The sequence below is a fragment of the Heterocephalus glaber genome, unplaced genomic scaffold (assembly GCF_053883595.1).
Source record: "Heterocephalus glaber isolate CG9 unplaced genomic scaffold, H.glaber_assembly_v1.0 deba00001687, whole genome shotgun sequence".
In the NCBI taxonomy this organism is placed as follows: domain Eukaryota; kingdom Metazoa; phylum Chordata; class Mammalia; order Rodentia; family Bathyergidae; genus Heterocephalus; species Heterocephalus glaber.
In genome coordinates, this window is record NW_028258412.1 from 22959870 (window position 1) to 22979021 (window position 19152).

A 19152-nucleotide genomic window follows, 5' to 3' on the forward strand; every position below is an offset into this window, starting at 1 on the left:
AACAATGGCCCAGTGTCATTGCGTCCTTCTATTCTAGGGAAGCAGGAAAGCAGAACTTTAATCACAACCCACCAATGGCTACATTCTGGCAACAGTTTCAAATTAAAAACCACCACCAACATCCAATGTGGAACAATCAAAACAGCATCTATGATGAAAGGTGAATAAAATAGGTAAACGAGAGCAAGGGGAGGAAGAGGTGGAGAGAAAAAGAAAAATTCAAAACCAACATCTACAACCCAATGAGTAATTGGGTGTCTTGATGGCATCAGATCAGGAACCAGTGAACTAGGCTCCTGGACCAAATCTAGCCAGAGGCTCTTAAACTTAAGCACAGTTTAAAGCTGGGCATGGTGGTACACACCTATAATCCCAGCACCTGGAAGACTGAGGCAGGAGAATCACTCCAAGTTCGAGGCCAGCCTGAACTGCATAGCAGACTCTGTCTCAAAAAACCACCAAAAAAAAAAAGTTCAAGGAAGGGGGAAGAATTGGGGGGGGGGGGGGAGACGGCACTAAGGGAGAGAAAAAAACACCCAGAAGGAACATAGTCTACATAGCCTACAAAGCCTGAAATACTTATTTACTATCTATCTGGCCCTTTGGAGAAGTTTGGGGTGTTAGTTTTGAAAACAGGAAGCAGTAATGGTTGAAAACACGGAATGTGATTCATCTCAGTGAATTGCATCCCTCTTCTGGGACAGGCGATTGAACCAATGTTAGGCAAATGCTGCACTGGGGTATATATCACCAGCCCTTTATCTGAGACAGGCTCTCACTAAGTTGTCCAGGCTGGCCTTGATCTTGGCAAGCATCCTGCTTCAGCTTCTTGAATGGCTCGGATTCTGGCTGTGTACTACTGTACCCAGTGAATTGTATCCTTAAAAACAACTAAAGGTGGGCTGGCAATTTAGCTCAGTGGCAGCACGCCTGCCTCACGAGTGCAAGGTCCTAAATTCAATCCCTGGCACCAGGAAAAACTAAATTAAAAATTTTAAAAAATAACTAAAGGTGGTGAACACCTACAATCCCAGCTACTTAGGAGGCTAAAGCACAAGGATTTCATGTTGAGGGTCAGTGTAGACAATGTAGCAAGACCCTGTCTCAAAACTGTAAAAAAAGGCTGGAGATGTAGTTCAGTGACAGAATGCTTGAAAGCCCCTGAGTTTTATCCCTAGTATGACAAAACAAGTTTTGAAAATAAAAAATAATTTGAAACAGTGTTGTAAAACAGCCTATTGCATGCCCAGTGACTGGTATGTGAGGGGCAGCAACTCGTCAGCAGGCAGGACTTGGGCAGTGTTCCCATGAGCTCTTGCTGCACAGTCCACTATGGAACAATACCAAAGACAGAGAAACAGTAAGGTGAAGGGGAGGCATGGTGAGCAGGCACATATTGAACTACAGAACTAAGACAGGGTTGGGGATTTAGCTCAGTGGTTCCGCCGCCTGCCTTGCAAGTGCAAGGTCCCGAGTTCGATCCCTGGTACCAAAAAAAAGAACTAAGACAAAATAAGGGCTAGAAGGAAGGGTACACCTTATAATTGCTATATGCTCTGACAATGCAAAAATAGAACTTTTTTTTTTGAAGGAAATATATGCAAAAACAGGTTACATTCATCTTGGAGAACAAGAATCTTACAGAGAAATGTTAAAAAATTCTGTAGTTTTGAATGTGAATAACACAAGTAAACATGAACTGAAAACCCTGTACCATACATGGATGTGTGTATGTACATGTACTGTTTATTTGTACAAGTATATACGTATGCACACATTTCCCCTCAGCTCTGGCCACAAGCAAATCCCAACCACAAACAGTTGTATTAGTAACTGAAGCTGGGTGTAGGGGCACACGGCTGTAATCACAGTACTCAGGAAGAAGAGGCAGGAGGATCATTACAAGTGAAGCCAGCCTTGGCTACACAGTGAGTTCAAGTCTAGCCTAAACTACATAGCAAGACCCTGTCTTAAAAAAACAAAATCAAACAAACAAAACCTGAAAAAGGACTCTTAAACGTCCCTCAAAATAAATTAAGTGGAAATCCATGTAAATGGTCACATAATTGTAAGAATAAATTATCACAATAGAGAAGGCCAAACCCAACTGAAAACTCGGCACAAAGTGCAAAAAGATGACAGTGCTGACAGTGAAAGGCATGCACGATCTTAACAATTAACATTTAAGGGAAGGGCCGGAGATTTAGCTCAGTGGCACAGCACCTGCCTCACAAGCTCAAGGTCCTGAGTTTGATCCCAGGTACAAAAAAAACAAAAAAAACACGATTTAAGGGAAGTCGTACTTGCAATGACAAGTAGAAGCCATCATCTGGTCCTGTCAGCTCAGCCCAGATCTTGGTCGCTTCCTCCCAGGACATCCCCCTCTCTACACTGATCTGTGAAAGCAATCACGAGATTTTAAAGTCACACTCACTTCTGTAAATGCCCGTCACAAAATGCCAAACAGGAACACAATCGCTTTCCAAACTTACAGTGTACAACTCTACATGGCCAGAGGTCGAATACCCCGGAGTCAGAAACTTCTTAACATCGCTTTTCCTCACCTTCTCATCTCCAGAACCAAGATCTTGAAAAAGACAAAGCAACACATAAGGTAAAAAGAACACTTCTATCAGGAACACAAGTGACAGTTTTACATTTTCCCACTTACCTAGGATTCCCATGTCATATCGTCCATTTTTTTTGGCATTCTGAACAACTGCAGTAAGTGTGTCCGCAAAATACTGAAATAACGCATTTTGTTGATGCACTTCCATGCCCAGAATTCTATTTAAGAACTTTCCTATGTTGTTATAATCTGCAACAAGATTACATGCACAATTTCATGCATTCAAGTGGTAATTAACATTTTTAAAAATTCAAACTGACCAACTTCAAATCCACTTTTTTTCTATAGCCTTCCCTTCCGATTCTTGTATTGCCACTCTGTCAGGGCTATCACTGGTCCACTTCTACCTGTAGTACATTACACTGCAATACATACTCAAGAAATATTCGCTCAGTTGACTTTGTGCATCTTCAACTTCACACAATTTAGCACATGAGAAGATAGGTTTATCAACATTAAATCTGAACTCAGATTTTCTTTTTCCCTGGTACCGGGGATCAAACTCAGAACCTGGTACATACAAGGGAGGTACAGTGCCACTGAGCTAAATCCCCTACCCAATAAATCTGAACTCAAAGTGTGAAGTGCTGTACAAGTCAGGGACCTTCCATCCTGGCGGCACAACTGGAATTCCTGGGAGATTTGGGAAACTATCAATGTTTCAGAGTCTTCCCTGGATTCAATATTTTATAAAAGCTTGACAGCCGGGTGTGGTGGTCCATGCCAGTAATCTCAGCACTCTAAGAGGCTGAGGCAGGGTGATTGCCATGAATACCAGGATGGCCTGGGCTACATAGTGAGTTCAAGGCCAGCCTGAACTACAGAGTGAGACCCTGTCTAGAAAAACAAAAAACAGAGCTGGGGATTTAGCTCAGTGGTTTTGCCGCCTGCCTCGCAAGCATAAGGTCCTGAGTTTGAGCCCCGATACAAAAAAAAAAAAAAAAAAAAAACAACAAAAAGCTTGACAGCTGATCACATGTATAGCCAGGGTTGAGAACTGCTGTTCTGTAATCTCCTCTGAATAGCCACCGCAGCTGAGACTACCTGGAGTGCTCAATATCAGAGATTAAGAAAGAACGACCTGAAGCTTCCTCTTAGCTAAAAAAAAGCACATGTAACAAAAAAGATTCACTAATAATAGCAACAATTACAAGTATATAGAAAAAATTAACAATATTACCTTTATCAAGAGTAAGAATTCCTGAGCGATCTTCCACATTTATCAGGCCTACACCTATCAGTCCTTGTCGAACATCTGTAAGAAAATAAATTTACCCTGTAAGTCCAGCATTTTGGGAAGCTGAGGCAGGAGGATTACAAGTTCAAACCAAATCCGGGCAAGACCCTGTCTCAAAAAAATTTTTTTTTTGGTCTCAAAATTTTAAAAAGGGCCACGGATGTAGCTCAGTGTGAAGGCCCCGGTTCAATATGCAGTAGCACCCTGCCCCCAAAAAAGAGAAAGTTATAAAAAATACCTTGTAGCCAAGCTGGATATGATAGCACATGCCTGTAATATTACCCAGCTATTTGGGAGGATGAGCCAGGAGGATCGTAAGTTCAAGCCTAGCCTGGACAACTTAGATACAGGTCAAAGTAAAACAATTTTTAAAAGTGTACTGGGGCCAGGGATTTAGCTCAGTGGTTTTGCCACCTGCTGCGCAAGTGCAAGGACCTGAGTTCTATCCCCAATATAAAAAGAAAAAGAATAAAAGCACTTTCATAGGCATAAAACCAGTTTTAACAAACCTACTCATTATAAAAAGCAAACATGTTTTAGTCACCTTAAAATTTCTAAATTTTACAGTTTATGTCCAAAGAAAAATAACTTTTGAAACAAGAATGAATGTTAGAATGATTTTTACCATATCTGTCATAATCATTTTTCATGCTTATAACAACTTTTCTAGGTTACCTTTGAAGAATTCTCCAGGATAGTCTGGAGGTGGTGATACCATAGGAGAATCCAAATTTACAATGGATTTCATAACAATTTCTAAAGCATTTCTTCCATACTGAAAAGAAAAAAAATTTTATCCAGTTTTAGAATTTGGACACTTCAATCACAAGATTGTCAGAATTCTATAAAAACTACCATTGCACCAAAAATTAAAAAACAATAGGGGCTGGGGATTTAGCTCAGTGGTTTCCCCACCTGCTGTGCAAGCACAAGGACCCGAGTTCGATCCCTGATACCAAAAAAAATAAAATAAAATAAATTAAAAAACAATAGTTCCCGGCCAGGGATTTAGCTCAGTGGCACCGCACCTGCCTCACAAGCACAAGGCCCTGAGTGTGATCCCTGCTACCACACACACAAAAAAGCTCCCAGTTATCTTTGTTTCTTACAGTGTCAAACTACTTGCTCCTGCACACAGCGTTCAGTATGCTAATACGTACGGTGACTTCTGGGAACTCACACCTGACCCACTGCCCAGTGCTTATTATTCCCCTTCCCAAAAGGAACAGAAAGGTGACCGCACTGCAGCACGCTCGCTAAAGGCCCAGCGTCCAGGTGACACTGCTGTGCTAAGGCTCACCCTAACGGCAGGCTGAGCTTTCTGCTTCCCTGCCAGGCTTTACTTCTGAGGTGCTGGCAGCCTGCACTCATGCACTCTACATGCTGGCTGAGTTTTCATTTTGTTTGAAACAGTTGGTAATGACCTTCCCTGCTCATCACTGCAAACCACACATGCCTCTGAGTTTGCAGAGGAGCTGAAGCTGAAATGTACCTTATTGTCAAAGTTGAATCTGCTCAGATCTCGAGATTCTGTTGCTCTTCTGTCACCATGTGTAAGCGCCCCCTAGCAAAACATTTCCAAAGGGAGTTAAGCCTCTACTGCCATGTCAGTCGCCAGCACAGGTCATCATTTACTCACATCTACACAACTCAAACCCTTACCAGGCTCTCAAGTCTTTTGGCAACAATGGAGGCAAATCTTTGTTCTCCCGCCAGTTCAGAAATCAGAAAGACATACTCGGGAGCAGTCACTTGGTTTGATCTGTGAGTTCTTCCTGTAACAACATTGTGATAGAGATCAGTGACTACATTCACTATACAGAAAAAGAATATTCTGAGATCTATTTCTAGCACTTAACATTAAGTTGGAAAAACACCCTCAAGCAATTAAGCAAGAGGAAAAAGTAAAGATAATTTTGCACAGCTCCCCAAAGTACAAAAGGGAAAACATTGACCTGAATGACATCCATATTCAGAGCACTAGTCCCCCTTATAAGGAATAGAACTTGCCATGAAACTGTTATACCACACAAACTTTATTGATACTCTAGTTTTGGTTAACAAGAAAGCTGATGATGGACACTCAATTCTCCCTCAGTTGTTTTTCAATCTCCAGGCGACTGGAACATGAAATGGATGAGAAGGGAGCAACAATGTACGTTCAGCGGGGCGACTGAAGGTTGAAAAGGACACGCAAGTAGTGCAAGGACCTGAGTTCGATCCCTGGTACCAAAAAAAAAAAAAAAAACCAAGCAAGAGGGCTGGGCACTTAGCTCAGTGGATCTAGCGCCTGCCTCAAAAACATAAGGTCTCAAGTTCGATGCCCCAATACAAAACAATAAATAAATAAATAAATAAATAAATAAATAAATAAATAAATAAATAATAATTAAAAAAACAAGCAAGTGGGCTGGGGATTTAGCTCAGTGGTTTCGCCGCCTGCTGTGCAAGCGCAAGGACCCAAGTTCAATCCCCAGTACCAAAAAAAACAAGCAAGAAATGACTTCACAGTGCACTATACATTTTAAAAACATGCAATATCAAAGGCTTCATGTTCTAAAATGTCTGACCTTGATACACATTTCCCCAATGATTTCCAGCCGTCCACCAAGTGAAATTCAGGGCAAGAACTTACCAAATTGTTGAATTGCTCTATCAGCGCTCCAGGGTAATTCCAGAGTCATATGAACTCTTCGCCTTTGATTTTTAGCTCTGCGATCTGCTTGTAAGGAAATACCCGAGCTGGCAGCTTCTGAGATGATAGCAATATTCTGCATCAAATTTAGGAGAAAAAAAAAAAAAATCACCTCTTGGGCCAGGGATTTAGCTCAGCGGTGCCGCTCCCTCAAAAGCGCAAGGACTCCAGTTCGATCCCCAGTACCAAAAAAAAAAATCACCTCTGCACAAAGACAAGTAGAGCAGGACCCTAAACGTATAAACACCTTCTGTGGCCTTCCTTGGTAACAGGACTCTCGCCGCAGCTGCTCTACAGCTACCCAAAATCAAGGTTAGCACTCCCAGTCTCTTCCTGCTAACTATAAACATGTGGGCACACTTTACCCCAAAGGGTCTGTCTGACAGGTACAATGTCCAAGAAACTTCCTTAAAAGGAAAGAGCAAACCTTTCTCCCTGCTAGATGAAAAGAAACAGCTGGGTTTTGTTTTTGCAGTGCTGGGGATTGAACCCAGGGCCTCCCACATGCTTGTTAAGTGCTCTATCACTCACTGAGCCACACACCTAACCCTAACCAAGCAGTCTTGCGGACACAGAGGCAACTTGAAATTGGAGGATCCCATAACTAAGGAAACAAGCAGCGGGGTGCTGTGGAGTCTCCCTATAGTCCAAGCTCCTCCAGACTGAGACAAGAGGATCCCTTGTGCCCCGGAGTTGGAGACCAGCTTGGGAACATAGAAAAACCTGTCTCTTTGAAAAAGAAAGAGAGGGCCGGGGATTTAGCTCAGTGGTTCTACCGCCTGCCCTGCAAGCGCAAGGACCCGAATTCAATCCCTGGTACTAAAAAGAAAAAGAGGCCTGGTTTACAAGGGGCCATGCCAGCCCTGGTCTATGTACACAAACATGCACATAAGAGTAACACTGAGCTTGTTTAAGCCAATTTTTGTTTTCATTTTTTTGTGACTGGGGATCAAACATAGGACCTTGCACTTGCCAGGCAGTCATGGTGCCACTGAGCTACATCCAAGGATCTCGCAATGTAGTCCAGACTAGCCCAGAACTCATGATCCTCCTGCCATAGTTTCCCGAGTGCTGGGATTACCGCCGAGCACCACCACACCTGGCTTCTTCCTACTTTTTGAAATATGTAGCAGTAGCTTTATGACATACTTTTAAGGTAATACTGATAGTGGCACCTATTAAATTTTCTAGTTCCAGAGGCAGAAAAGTTCTCTCAAATATAAAGCAAGACACAGGCAATACGGTTAAATTTTTACTGTTTTGAAGGGGTATCATGTATTATTCAAACAATCTCCTGGGCAAATAAATGTTCAGAATTATCCAATCAGAGGGAGAACAGATTTGAAAACCCCACTTGGATGAAGTTCAGTTCACGAGTGCACAGGGCTGGGAGGGAGGGGAGGCATGGGTGAGTGCTGAGCACTGCTCACTTCGGGCGCTGGCCTAGGTTCCCTCTCCAGCACTGACACAAATGCAGTCCACAGGAGGGCCCTGAGGTGCCCACGACCTCCATGGTGCTTCAATCTAGGAGCCATCCACAGTAAATCCTACTAATACAGCACAGCACAGCAATAAATAAAACAGGAAATATCAGGATACTAGCAATCTGGGGTACTACTGAGTATCATTCTAGATGCAAAATTACACGGCAGTAGATGTCTTGAGATTTGTCACACTTTGTTTTGGGGTTGCTTTTGTTTTTGTGATAGGATCTCACAAGTGTAGTCCAGGCTGGCCTCAAACTCAAAATCCTCCTGACTCTGCCTCCAGAATAGCTGGGATTATAGGCATGTGCCACCACACCTGGCCAGGTAAAGACCTTTCTAAAGCTTAATGTAAACCATGGAAATCATTCTTCTCCATGAAAAGCATCTTAGCAAAATATACCTTATCGCCATCCATAAACCTTTGTTTTTCTGTAATGTTTAGTATTTCCACTGGCACATCAAGTTCAGATCTTGACTCGTAAGATATGCTTCCATCGTCGTTGCTCACAACCCGCCCTTTTCGGCCAGTCATCTGGAAAGGCAAACAGCTTCTTGATGACTCAGGCACCTGACTGCATACATGAAACTCAGCACCAGCCCCTTCACTGAAGAAACCTTGGTGCCAGCACCAGGTCCCAGGCACACAACACACTGTGACACAGTCCCTAGGAAGAGCTGACACATGGCCACCATCACCCAAGATGCACCACAAGGATGGCAACCAAGGCCCATGGCTCAGGGCACTCAGATACTGGGGACAAGACTGCAGCAGTGTTAGACGCATAAGTGAAGTGAGATGACTGTTCTAAGATCTACAACAGGAAACCAGACAGATTACTGGGATGATACCCAAAACACCACTCAGACCACAAGGTTTGACTACCATTCCTTTATAGGATTTAAAAGTGACAAAAAAGTTACCAAGAAGAAAAACAGCCCTGATCCAGTAAGGTTTACCTCAGCCACATTCTCAGGGCCACCCAGCTCATCAATAAGTTCATCCAGGGTATTTGGAGGGAGATCTTCAGCTAACTTTTCCAGTTTCTCAAGTAGGTCTTTCTTCATCTGCTGGGCCCTCTCCACAGCATCCTGACTTGTTATAAGGCTGCTGTTACTGCTGGCGTTACTATTAGCTAGGGAAAGAATATTCGTCCAAAGTCACTGCACAGAGGATCTGGTTTTATGTAAAAGCATATTTCACAGATAAAGCAAGTTTCTACATGAATACCTGGTGCACTATTAGGAGCAGGTGAGATAACTGGTGTAGATGAAAAACTAGGTCGTTTTGATCCGAGACCTGATGCTAATAAGGCACTTTGAATAGAATCTGGATCTATACTTTTCTTCTTTCTTTTATCTTTGTTTTTCTTATGGTCTTTTCTGATTAACCAAGGATCTGAAAGATAAGGAAAAATGCATGTCAAATTACTGGTTAAAATAAATATAGTACCTTCAAAGGACATAACCCTTGATTTTTGTGGGGTGGTAACTAGGGATCAAACATAGGGCCTCCAAATGCTCTGCCACTGCACTACACCCGTTTTTTGTTGTTGTTGTTGTTGTTTTGGTACCGGGGATCAAACTCGGGACCTTGTACTTGTCAGGCAGGCAGCGGAACCACTGAGTTAAATCCCCAGCCCCCCCTTATTTTATTTTGAGACAAAGTCTCACTAAGTCAGCCAGGCTGGCATAGAACTTGTGGATCCGCCTGCCTCAGCCTCCTAAGCAGCTGGAATTAAAGGTGTCTACTACTATATGAGGCTCAACCTTGAATTTTTTTTTTTTTGTACTATTACCTGATTACTTGTAAATCATTACCAACTATAGTAGCCCAATATATCCCATCCACACACCACTGGGTATCATTCCACATTTTGATGTGAAAAATAACTGTAGGAGGAAGAGGGAGGGAAGGGGGAAGGGAAGGGAACCTATAAAGAATTAAACTGTGTCATATACATGTGGCAACTCCGCATGATGAATGTAATCATTATGCACGATAAAGATGGACTAACAAAAATAAGTAACTACACGAAACTGAGATCAGAATCTCACTTGTGAGGCTCAAACCAGCAAGAGACAGATCTATCTGGAGCTCTCCACTGGGCAAAGGTTAGTCTGTGTGATCCTTTGTGTTGCACAGGAAGAAGGTCCTAACGCAACACGCCCTTTCCACTACCTTGGAGTGAGACTGCCTGGCATTTGCCTTGAAGGATGAACTCACCATCTTCATCACCCTCACTAGATTCGTCTCGAAAGGGGTTGAAATCATCGTCATCACCGGAGCTCATGTTTTTAGAGCTCTCGTAGTCACTTTCTTCAATGTCAGAGGCATCAGACTCACTTCCACTGTCATCAGAACTGCTACCTGCGAGGCCACCAACTTTTCGTGCTTTTTTGGCTTCTCGAGTTATTTCTTCACCTAGTAGAGACCCAAATAAGATCCTTAGCTGAAATAACATGTTTCTAAAGCTCTAGAACATCACATTTAGTTCATGAATGATTCAAGTGACAAGTGCAGAGGGAAAAGATGTAAAAACAAAGCTCTCCAGCAAGCACTCTTTTTTTTTTGGTACCGGGGATCAAACTCAGGACCTTGCGCTTGCAAGGCAGGTGGCGGAACCACAGAGCTAAATCCCCAGCCCTCCAGCAAGCACTCTTTAGAATCCCCTAAGAGGGTAGGCTCTGCTCAGTGACTCCCAAGAAATCAGATACCCAAATACAGACTTAAAACAGTACAGCTTTCAAGTGCACAAGTTTCAAACCTGACTCAGCACAGCTAAAACAGAACCCTGGCAGTCACCATGTAACTGTGTATGAGGAGCCTAGAGAAGTACAGGTTCACAGCCACGGAATATGGAGAAAAAGCAATTCATAAAACCTTTTTCTTTTTCAAGTGCTGAGGATTTAACCCAGGGCCTCACACATGCTAGGAGCTCTACCACTGAGTTAATTTTCCCAGACTTAAAACCTCATTTTCTGGAAGGTCCACAAGGTGCTGGTTTGAATTATCTTATTTAATATTCAGAAAAGACATCTGGAATTAACCCAAACTAAGAACATGAAAAAGTTCTAGTATTAAAGAGATGGTGAGAACCTAATTCAGGAAAGCAAAACACAAACATTTAGTCATTTTATGATACCACTTATCTTTTGTGCCACTAAAATGTTTTTTTAAATTGCCAATTAAACTATAATAGCCACCAGGTATTGTGACACACACCTGTAATTCCAGCATCCCAGCACTCAGGAAACTGAGTCAGGAGGATCACCAAGAATTTGAGGCCAACCTGGGCTACACAGTGAACTCAAGGACAGCCTGAAGTACATGGTAAGACCCTGTCCCACAAAATCAAACCAAAATAAAACTATAAGAGCCAACTAATGTTTAGGCATAATAAAAATGTAGAAATATGTATCCAAAATGGATGAAATAAGGTTAAGGCATTTAGAATAAGGTCAGGCATTTAGAATACACAGCACTACAGATCTATTTATAAATATTTATCAATTTATTTTGAGTAATGCTGAGCATTGAACCCTGGGCCTTGAAAATACTAAGATTCAACAGTTAATCTTTAAAGTGTATTACACTAGCTATACCATTTCAGAGAAAAAGAGGTTGAGTAGTTAACCTTTGAGAGTCAAACAGCAAACTAAAGTGTATATCACTAACTGTCAACATAGAGGAGTGTGCTCCTGGTAATTCAATAACCCAAGCCTCTTCACAGTCCTCTCCACCCAGTTCTGAGTTTCTTAAAAGGCAGCTTTGACAACAGAGAGACCTATATTTTAGCTGCCATACATCATTCATTAGTTATGTGAATCTGGAAGCATTTCTTAACCTATTAATTTTTCTGTGCTTTAGTTTCCTGTCTATAAAACTGGAAAAATAAGACCTAGCTTCCTAAGTTTCCTAAATGATAAACATATGGTTAAGAACTATGTGCCCAGCACCAGTCAACTGTTCATGTTCTAATTTAAAAGAGTTACTTGTACATTGAAAAGTAAATGATCAGACTGGTGCAACCACTGTGGAAATCAGTATGGAGATACCTCAAAGAACTAGGCTTAGAGGTCCCATTTGACCCAGCTATTCCCTGCTGGGTATCTTCCCAAAAGAATTAAAAGAATCATACCACAGCGATATATGCGCACCCATGTTTATAGCGGCACAGTTTGTAATAGCTAAAGCTTAGAGGGCCAAGGATTTAGCTCAGTGGTTCCGCTGCCTGCCTTGCAAGTGCAAGGTCCCGAGTTCAATCGCCGGTACCCAAAAAAAATCATATAAAGGTACACGATTCCAATGATGAATATAACTGTATTATATACCTAAAATGTACCAATAAACTTAATGAAAAAAAAAAAAGGACATAACCAACACTGAAAATATACAACTTGCTAGTTTAAGGAAAGCAGTGCATTCGCAAAATACTGCTGCTTCGAAGTGCTCACATCCATAGCGCCTGTAGGAGCAACTTTGGGCACTCACCTTTCCGTTTCTTCATTTTATTTTCTTTAGAAGGGCTATCTCTTGGTGAACTGTTGTTACTTGGAGCTGTCAGATCGATTCCCAGCAAACTATACAGTTTTTTCCTGTCTGGAGCAGGGAAGTGTTTTTCAATGAGTGACTGCAACACTCCTCTGTAGGAGAGGGACAGTGACAATTACTGCTTCACCTGACAAAATCACAAACTACGGAGTATGAATATATTGAATATATTGCTTTAAAAGAACTATACTTGTTCAATCTTAGAAAATACTGGTATCTCCCCTCAAGTGCATTTGAATTTTCAAGGCCAACCTATCCCACTAAAGTAAAATGCAACCCAAGCCACACATGGAATTTTTACATTTTCTTCTTTCTAAAAAATTTTTACATTTTCTAAGTAGCTATGTTAAAAAGTAATAGGGGCCAGAGATTTAGCTCAGTGGTGCTGCCACCTGCCTTGAAAGCACAAGGTCCTGCGTTCAATCCCCGGTACCAAAAATAAAAAAAATTTTTTTTTAAATAATAGCAGAGGGCCGGGGATTTAGGTCAGTGGTTCCGCCACCTACCCCACAAGCGCAAGGACCCAAGTTCAATCCCTGGTACTCAAAAAAAAAAAAAAAAAAGAAAAAGTAATAGGCCATGTGTGGTGCCGCATGCCTGTAATCCCAGCACTTAGAAATCTGGGGCAAGTGGAGCACCATGAGTTCAAGGCCACCCTAAACTGCATAGTGAGACACTGCCGGGGATTTAGCTCAGTGGTTCTGCCTCCTGCCTCACAAGCAGAAGGACCCGAGTTCGATCCCTGGTACAAAAAAAAAAAGTAATAGTGGCCAGGGCTTTACCTCAATGGTTCTGGCGCCTGCCTTGTAAGCGCAAGGTCCTGAGTTCGATCCCCAGTACCAAAAAAAAGTAACAGGTATAGTGGCACACATCTATAGTCTCAGCTACTTAGGAGGCTGAGACAGGAGGATCACTTGAGCCAGATTTTGAGCTTGGGCAACAGCCAAGACCACCCTATCTCATTAAAAAACTAAAGACCCACAATAAAATTCATTATTTATAAAAAAAAATGAAGAAGAAGGAAACTGGTGAAACTAAAATAACTTCTGAGATAGTCTTGCTATGTAGTCTAGGCTGGCCTCAAACTCCCAGCAATCTTCCGGGCTCAGGCTCCTGAATGTTCATATAACAAGCATCTGCAACCATGCCTAGCACCAATTTTAATAACATACTTTATGTAACTCAACATACTATTCCACTGTGTGATGAGTAAGGTATTTTACATCATTTTTTAAGGAATCTTTCAAATCTGTTATATATTCTACACTTACAGTACAACTAAACTTAGACCACTCACTTCACTTGATCAGTAAGCACAGGATGAGTGGCACTTCAGGGGAGTTGAAAGTACAGAAAAATACAGCAAGTTCTGCTCTTGAAAATAGTTTTTAAGCCAGGCGTGGTAGTGCACTCAGGTAATCCCAGCACTTGGGAGGTTGAGGCAGAAGGGTCACCATGACTTCAAGAGGAGCCACTACATAGTGAGTTTAAGGCCAGCCTGGACTACACAGCAAGACCCTGTCTTGAGGAACCAAAACAAAAATAAAAGTAGTTTTCAATTATATCTACCTTCAAAGCAGCACTTAAAAGTATCCACAAAAGAAGAGATCTACAGTGGCAGGAACTAGGTTGCTTATTTTACTGTCAGAGATAACATTTTATTTCTTTATTTATTTTTGGTAACGGGGATCAAACTCAGGTCCTTGTGCTTGTGATACAGGCACGGCGCCACTGAGCTAAATCCCTGGCCCGAGATAACATTTTTTTTTTGTACCGGGGATTGAACTCAGGACCTTGCACTTGTGAGGCGGGTGGTGGAACCACTGAGCTAAACCCCCCAGCCCCAACAGATAACATTTTCAACAGTTTTTGAAGATCACTTGTCTAATTTCCAATTTTTACAGCAGATTTTACGGTATAAGGACAAACTAGATACTCCTCCTCTAGAAAACAATGGTAATTACAAATGCACAAATCTGAAACTAAAACTAAGCCATACTGCCACAGATTTCCAAGATGTTTAAAAAAGAATCAAATACTTATGTTAATCCATATATTATAATAAATATTGACAAAATGTGTAACATATTTCAGAATTATGACTTTTCTATGTGACTTTTGTAATGGTTATACTGTAATACAGGAAAACACAAAATGGCAAAAAATTCAATGAGGAAAACTTTTAAAGATGATACACAGGTGATCAAAACTGTGTCAAGGAAATGTCAACATCTGAACTAATCTAAGTGAAAAACTCAGAAATAACATAAAAACATTACTTGGCAGTTGAAACAAAATCATTCAATTCTCCTCCACCCTCTTCCAAAGCTTCTAATGTTCTAGCTTCTCCTGTAGACTGCAGACCAATTACAACACACTAGGAAAAAGAAAGTACAGTAGCTATAAATAAAACTACACTTGTTAGACAATTTTATTTTTTTAACCTTTTTTGACTTTATCAAATACATCTATTAATAAAGAAAATACAAAAACACTATAAAAAATAGGGCCAGGGATTTGGCTCAGTGGTTCTGCCACCTACCTTGCAAGTGCAAGGACCTGAGTTTGATCCCTGGTATCAAAAAAAAACCACTATAAAAAATAAAATTTCATAACAAAATTAGACAATAACAATAGTTAATATACTATTAACTATAATGTATATCATGATCTTAAGACGTTTTACATATTTAGTAAGAAATAAAGACTTTAAAGAATAACCCTATCATTTTGAAATGCATTTATTTATTCTATATATTTGAGATGTGCTTCAAACAGGAGATGGAACACAGTAGTGAGCATGACTAATGTCCCTGCCCTTATGGGATTTATTTTTTGGGGGTACCGGGAATTGAACTCAGGACCTTGCACTTGCAAGGCAGGCGCAGCACCACTGAGCTACATCCCCAGCCCCCGCCCTTATGGGATTTATAACCCCTTGTGTTTTAAATAGACACAGTCATCAAAAAGAAAAAATCAGCTGGGTATGGTGGCACACACTTGTAGTTCTAGGACTCTGGGAGGCTAAGGCAAGAAGATATCAAATTTGTGGTCACGAGTGGTAGTGCACTTATAATCCCAGCACTCGAGAGGCTGAGGCAGAAGGACTGCTGCTGAGGCTGTTGAGCTTGAGGTCACCCTGGGCTATACAGTGAGTTCAAGGTCAGGCTGAACCTTGTCTCAAAAAAACCAAAAAGAAGACCTCAAGTTTCAGCCTGCCCTGAGCAACTTTGTGAGACCCTCTATCAAAATAAAAACTTAAAAAGGCCTGAGGAAGTAGCTCAGTGCAAAGGTCTTGGGTTCAATCTCCAATTTTAAAAGGGCTGGAAATGTAGGTCAGCAGTAGAGTGTCCCAGGGTTCAATCTCAAGAGGGAAGGAGGGAGGCTGGCTTCAAGCAATACATTATCAGTGGGTCAGTGGTTATCAGTGGTAATGGCCAAATGGAGTGATACTTATTTTTTATACTTCGAACTATCTAAATGATCTAAACAGGTTCTGCTTTTATATTTTTTAAAAAATGTATTTTTAAGTCTTACTACATTAGTGTTTTTATAACTATCTTTCAGAAAGTCTTAACTTTATAAATGTAAAACGTCACACCCACAAAATCAACGTAAGCAAAAAGAATCAATCTTTGAATGTGTTCTGCAACTTACTTTTCCATTCTTGATTTCCTCCCGGGCTAGCTGCACAACCCTCTTAACTTTGGATGCTATGCACAAGTACTTGAAAAACCTCTGGTGTGCAGACCAAAACTGACCCCACATGGACTTCTTCATTCGTTGCTCAGCATCAATCAGGTCCGCAGCCTGCTGAAACCGCTCTCTGGCGATGACCCACTAGAGACACAAAACCAACATTTTACATGTTTCATCTTTAAATAGTTATTTTAAAATGACCTTCAATTAAAAATAGCTGGGGATTTAGCTCAGTGGCACCACCCCTGCCTGACAAGTGCAAAGTCCTGAGTCCAATCCCCAGTACCAGGAAAAAAATAATTTTCAGTAACTTGGAGAGCTCTAAACAATTGTTTATACAATGATCATACAGAGTTGTCTTAAAATTCTTACTACTGTGCCAGGGATTTAGCTCAGTGGCACCGCACCTGCCTTGCAGGTGCAAGGTCCTGAGTTCAATTCCCGGTACGAGAAAAAATTCTTACTACCAAAGACACCCATTTTAGAAAATACATTTATATACAATGCTATTTTGAGAAGTACATCACTCAAGTAAATGGCTATTTTTTTTATGGATCACTTTAACAAATTGAAAATTGGAAATTTTGGAAAATAAAGATATTGGTTAAATGGCCTATTGTAGGGCAATGCCCCTGTCATTTTACAGCAGAAATGCGTTTCTGTGGACTGAAAGACATTATTACAATGGACAAAACTAACAAAGATTATCAGTACAGGCTGGGGATTTAGCTCAGTGGCACCGCACCTGTCTCACAAGGACAAGGTCCTGAGTTTGATCCCTGGTACCACGGGAGCCAGGGATTATCAGTACATTAAAAACGTTGGGAATTAAACACTTCTCACCAGCTTCACTGCTTTGTTATACATTTTAACATAGTTCTGAGAAAGAAGAACTTCCTCAATTTTGAAGGTCACTCCAGTAAAACTCAGCTGTCGGGCAATATACATTCCTCTGAGCTTCATATCCATAGCAACTATTTCCATAGCACCGACACCTCTGAAGAAAATTGAAACACACAGTAACTATCAAGAAATAAGCTAGGACTTTAATGCACAGTGACAGGTTTAGCAGTAACACATCTGTCCAAGTGCTACTGAAAATGGGGTGCACCACAGGCTGCATTACCTGCGCTCCACTGCTTGAATGAAATCACTGAATTCTCTAAATGGAGTCCCCTCACCCCAGATTCCAAGGCGGTTCATATAGGCCATGTTGCGTGGTTCCGAAGCACCTGGAAAATCCCCAAATATATTATAGCTGCAAAGAAAATTTATATACACTTTTTAAATTAAATAATACTCACCAGTGGCACTTGCATAAACAACTCTGGCTTTTGGCAATTTGTTCTGAAGCTCCAAAACTGCTAAGCCTGTCTTCGTGGGTTTTGAAGAACCAACAGGACATAAGTTTTTTGCTTTATGACATTCATCAAACACTATCTGTAAGGAATGAGTTAGGGAATGTACCACCTTATAGTAAAGGTCTACCAACTTTTAGGAAGCGTTAACTTTTACTTCCCCAAAGTTTCAGGTGGCTTTTTCTCTACACACATAAAGGAAGCCCTCCATGTGCCTCTCCCCCGTATCAGCTCCCCTGACCCAGTCTCTGAGGCAGACCCTGACCGGTACCGTTTTTATCTTAGCCAGGCACTGAATTTCTTTTTTTTGTTAGTTTTTTTTTTGGTGCCAGGGATTGAACTCAGGACCTTGTGCTTGCAAGGTAGGCGGCAGAACCACTGAGCTAAATCCCCAGGCCCTGAATTTCTAACTAGGACACAGGAAAGGATCCTCTGCAGCAAGAACTGTCCACCACGGATTGTGCTGGTAAAAATCCATCCGTACCAGTGAAAGTGTGACTGGGAATCAACTTAACCAGCATTTGACAACGTGGTGTGCTTCACACAGGATAATATACGATAAACTGTGAGCAATACATTTCAGAATCACAAAATTAACATTCCTCTTTCTCTTGGTACCTCAGGTACCTCACCATTTACTTTGAATGCTCACACGAGTGACAGCATATTCAGCATTCTTACCACTCATCTTTTCCTAAACCGGTATCCCATCTGACAGAACAGAATCAACATTCTAGGCCCTGGGAATCTAATCAGTAAAACTCTCATCCCAACAATCTGTTCATCTAATCTCAGGATTCCCCTTTGCCAAAAGTCTGTCGTTTTATACTTCTGTGCCATTAAAAAATATAAACACAGGCCCAGGGATTTAGCTCAGTGGTTCTGCCGCCTGCCTTGCAAGCACAAGGTCCAGAGTTTGATCCCCAGTACAAACAAACAAACAAACAAATAAATATATAAACAAAGTTGTCATAAAGGATACCACTCCATCGAAGTCATCACCACACCAATGCAGAAGTTGTTTTAATCTAGTTTTATATTTACCACCAGACTGGCTTTCACCAATAAGGGAGGAATACGTAGCAAAAATCACGCCCTTTTTCACACTCCCGTTATGTTTGGAAGAAATTTTTCCATATTTAAACTAAAAACAGAAAAGACAAGACTTTAGTCTAGGAAACATTTATCTGACCCAAAGCTGTACAGCAGGACTTCTTAACCAGACAGGCTGATGAGAGGCTCAAAAAACTCAAACGCTTTCTAAGATACAACACAAAATTACTTATGCATAAACACGTATCCATGTGCATGCAAACACACACACACACAAACAATATGGTATAAGTATTCCATTTTCAAAATCTCAAGAAAGGGGCTGGGGATTTAGCTCAATGGTTTCACCACCTGCTGTGCAAGTGCAAGGACCGGAGTTCGATCTCCGGTACCAAAAACAAAATCTCAAGAAAGTCTATCACAGGCCAAGAATGTAGCTCAG

General features: G+C 41.3%; 1 protein-coding gene across 6 annotated transcripts in view; it reads right to left on the reverse strand.

Annotated features, from left to right (window-relative positions):
* Sbno1 (strawberry notch homolog 1) overlaps positions 1–19152 on the reverse strand; it is a 60344-nt gene that overhangs the window by 11996 nt on the left and 29196 nt on the right. For all 6 annotated transcript variants that reach the window (XM_004843944.4, XM_013071834.3, XM_004843945.4 and 3 more), the window contains 19 exons: positions 18640–18801; positions 17604–17739; positions 17426–17531; positions 17143–17296; positions 16258–16440; positions 14880–14977; positions 12541–12692; positions 10273–10470; positions 9277–9444; positions 9006–9181; positions 8449–8580; positions 6502–6637; positions 5529–5641; positions 5359–5430; positions 4542–4641; positions 3810–3884; positions 2672–2818; positions 2493–2587; positions 2304–2396 (listed from right to left, as the gene is read on the reverse strand). In XM_004843944.4, the coding sequence (XP_004844001.3) occupies positions 2304–2396; positions 2493–2587; positions 2672–2818; positions 3810–3884; positions 4542–4641; positions 5359–5430; positions 5529–5641; positions 6502–6637; positions 8449–8580; positions 9006–9181; positions 9277–9444; positions 10273–10470; positions 12541–12692; positions 14880–14977; positions 16258–16440; positions 17143–17296; positions 17426–17531; positions 17604–17739; positions 18640–18801 (2496 nt within the window). The remainder of the gene's footprint in view (positions 1–2303; positions 2397–2492; positions 2588–2671; positions 2819–3809; positions 3885–4541; positions 4642–5358; positions 5431–5528; positions 5642–6501; positions 6638–8448; positions 8581–9005; positions 9182–9276; positions 9445–10272; positions 10471–12540; positions 12693–14879; positions 14978–16257; positions 16441–17142; positions 17297–17425; positions 17532–17603; positions 17740–18639; positions 18802–19152) is intronic.